Source organism: Herpailurus yagouaroundi, unplaced genomic scaffold (assembly GCF_014898765.1).
Source record: "Herpailurus yagouaroundi ecotype Mexico unplaced genomic scaffold, PumYag 162, whole genome shotgun sequence".
Taxonomy (NCBI): domain Eukaryota; kingdom Metazoa; phylum Chordata; class Mammalia; order Carnivora; family Felidae; genus Herpailurus; species Herpailurus yagouaroundi.
Genome location: NW_024412403.1, coordinates 61,530,266 through 61,533,015, shown reverse-complemented (window position 1 = coordinate 61,533,015; position 2,750 = coordinate 61,530,266). Strand labels below are relative to the sequence as shown.

Sequence of the window (2,750 nt, the reverse complement as noted above, 5' to 3'; positions counted from 1 at the left end):
GGGGGGTGGGCGGGGTGTGCCTGGATGGCTTAGTTGGTTAAACGTCTGACTTTGTCTCAGGTCATGATCACATGGTTCGTGAGTTCGAGCCCCGCATCAGGCTCTGTGCTAACAGCTTGGAGCCTGGAGCCTGCTTCAGATTGTGTGTCTCCCCCTCTCTCTGCCCCTTCCCCTTTCATGCACTCATATTCTCTCTCTCTCAAAAATAAATAAACATAAAAAAAACAAAAAAAACAAAAAAAGAACCAGGATGAGGGAGTGACGGAGCTGAGGTCAGGTGGCCACCAGCTAGCAGGTGTGCAGGCATATTTGCAGGGAGGATAACCCAGGCTTGTCGTTCCTCACACTGTGGTTCCCAACCTGGGGAGGTTAAGAAACCTTTTGGTTCCTGCAGCACCTGTGAGGTAAGCTCTACTGATGTTACTGAGATAGAGGCCTCAGGTACCATATATCCTGCATTGTTGGTACAGTCCCACCCAGTGAAGAACTGTTCCCCCACCCCAACCCCAAATGCCAATAATACTCCTTTTGAGAACCATCTGTAGGGCTTAGACCTCAACAAGCCTTTATTGTTGTTTCCCATCCTGATGAACTGGCAGCAGTGTGAGGTAAGCTGTCAGGTCTCCATTTGCCCCTCTAGCCTGGAGGCTAGGTTACAGTTTTAGATGCCCCATTCCATGGACACCACATCAGTGCTCCCTGGTCCGCCAGCACAGAGGGGGCAGAAGGCAATTGCATGTTGTCTGATCTGTAAAGTTTTTATTTCCAACCCCTATGTAGTACCCTTGCTGAACTGCCATTTGGCATCTTGCCTACAGGCTTAAAAAAGTCAACTCAAGGAAAAACTCCAGCCACTGAACCATGGCTGTCCCAAGAGGAATATAACCCACTAGTTCCACGGCCCTATAATGCCACTGATTCTCTCTCAGCTCTACCACCATCCCCAGGGCTTGGAGTATGCCAAATACGCACGGTCTCAAAGTCTTATCAGAAGAACCCAAGAAAATAATAATTAATGAGCCAACACTTTCTGAGTGCTTGCTATGTGCCAAGCTCTGGCACTTTACATACATTATCACACGTAATCCCAAGTAGCATAAAATAAAGCTCACATTAGAAAAAGGCAATGTGGTTTGTGCTAATCCTGCCCCTCGGCCTCTGTGGGTGAATCACCCTTGGACTGAAGCTGTGCTCTGGCTGCTGCATTCCCAGAATGCCTCAGGTGTCTCAGCAGCTCAGGGAGTCGGGGACCCAACACTGGGAGGATTTATCTCCCACATGTCTTCTGCCATTAAAAGAGATAAATCCAGGTATTGTCATTACAGTAATGGCCTCTGTGACTAAGAGGAGTTAAATAGAAAGTCAGTGAATGTCAAATATCTTGAAAAATCTATTCACCATGAAGTCACCTTCTAATGTGTTCTGAGGAAACAATAACATCCATTTTCACTCCAGACACTACTCTCCATGGTAAATAATATCACTAGGTGACTCTATCCTGTAAGTCCCCAGAAATTGTTTCTAATTATTGTCAGAGGCACATCAATTACCAATAGAGCCTCCAGGCAGCCCTCATCGTGGCTCTGATTAGAAACATGTTTTACTTCCATTACTTCTGTCAAGCCTCTCCGCCTTCTACATATTTAATTGCTCCGTCTTGGCGGCAGGACTTCTAGCCTCACCCTCTTCTCTGAACTGTGCCTCTCGTGGATAAGCCAGCATCTCCTCCTGGTCTCAGCCCTGCACCTCACCCTCCCTGAGAAGCACCCAGCACCTGGCAAGGACTCATTCTTGTCCCTTCAGAAAAACAGGAGCTCCAGTGACCCGGATTGAAGCTGACAGAACTGCTTCAATTGAAAACAAAGAAACAAACCCATGTTGGGCCAGGGTCTGTGCTAAGCACACCTCATACATTCCCATTGGATCCTCAGAACAATCCTATGAGGGTACAATTATTATCTCCATTCTACATTTGCAAAAACAAAGGCACAAGGAGGTTACATAACGCCCCCAGGGTCACATGGCTAACAAATGGAGGACTGTCTACCCCCCCAGATGGAGTTGTCTTCACTTCCATTTCTCTCAAGCTTCTCTCAAGCTGGAGGGTGAGCTAGACTTCCTCTTCACTGTCCCTCTCCCTCCTTATCCCTGACCTCTGTGTCCCTCCCACTTATTCTTTGAAGATTTTAGTTTAGTTGGACTCTTTCCAAAGCCACTTCTATCACAGTTCCTGGTGCTTTAAACACAGAGTTGGGCTTCAGGGAGCACCGCCATGTAAACTACAACAGGAAGCTGATTTTCTTCTACCTACCTCAGCTAGCTCCCCATGTCCATGCTCCTGCCTAGACATCATCACTAACCACAACTGCAGCTGTACTCTGTTTCAACATCTCCCTCTTGGACTTTCCAGCTCACCTTTTCTAATGCCCCAGCCCCAAAAATTCTTGGACCACACCAGGACCTACAAGCCAAGGTTCCTGGTATCCTATAATTGTCTCTCACCCCTTCACTATCTTCTGCCCTCCTTACCCAACTTCCATGGACCATGATGGTGTCACTCCCTGTGTATACCTTCAACTGCCTCAACAGATTTCCCTTCAGCATGCTCAGCTGGCAAAACCCGAAGCTATTCAACTCTCCCCTTACCCCATGTCTGCATGGGGGCAGCCAAGTGCAACTGAAGGAAACAACCATGCTGACTGATCTCCCTTTAGTTGTTACCACAAACCTCAAGGGGGCCCTGCGGTGCC

General features: G+C 47.9%; 1 protein-coding gene across 1 annotated transcript in view; it reads left to right on the top strand.

Annotated features, from left to right (window-relative positions):
- The window catches only part of ZNF80 (zinc finger protein 80), an 18,424-nt gene extending 16,591 nt beyond the window's left edge, over nucleotides 1–1,833 (top strand). The window contains 1 exon segment of the mRNA XM_040485029.1: nucleotides 1,668–1,833. Coding sequence (XP_040340963.1) covers nucleotides 1,668–1,833 — 166 coding nt within the window.
- The last annotated feature ends 917 nt before the right edge of the window (nucleotides 1,834–2,750 follow it).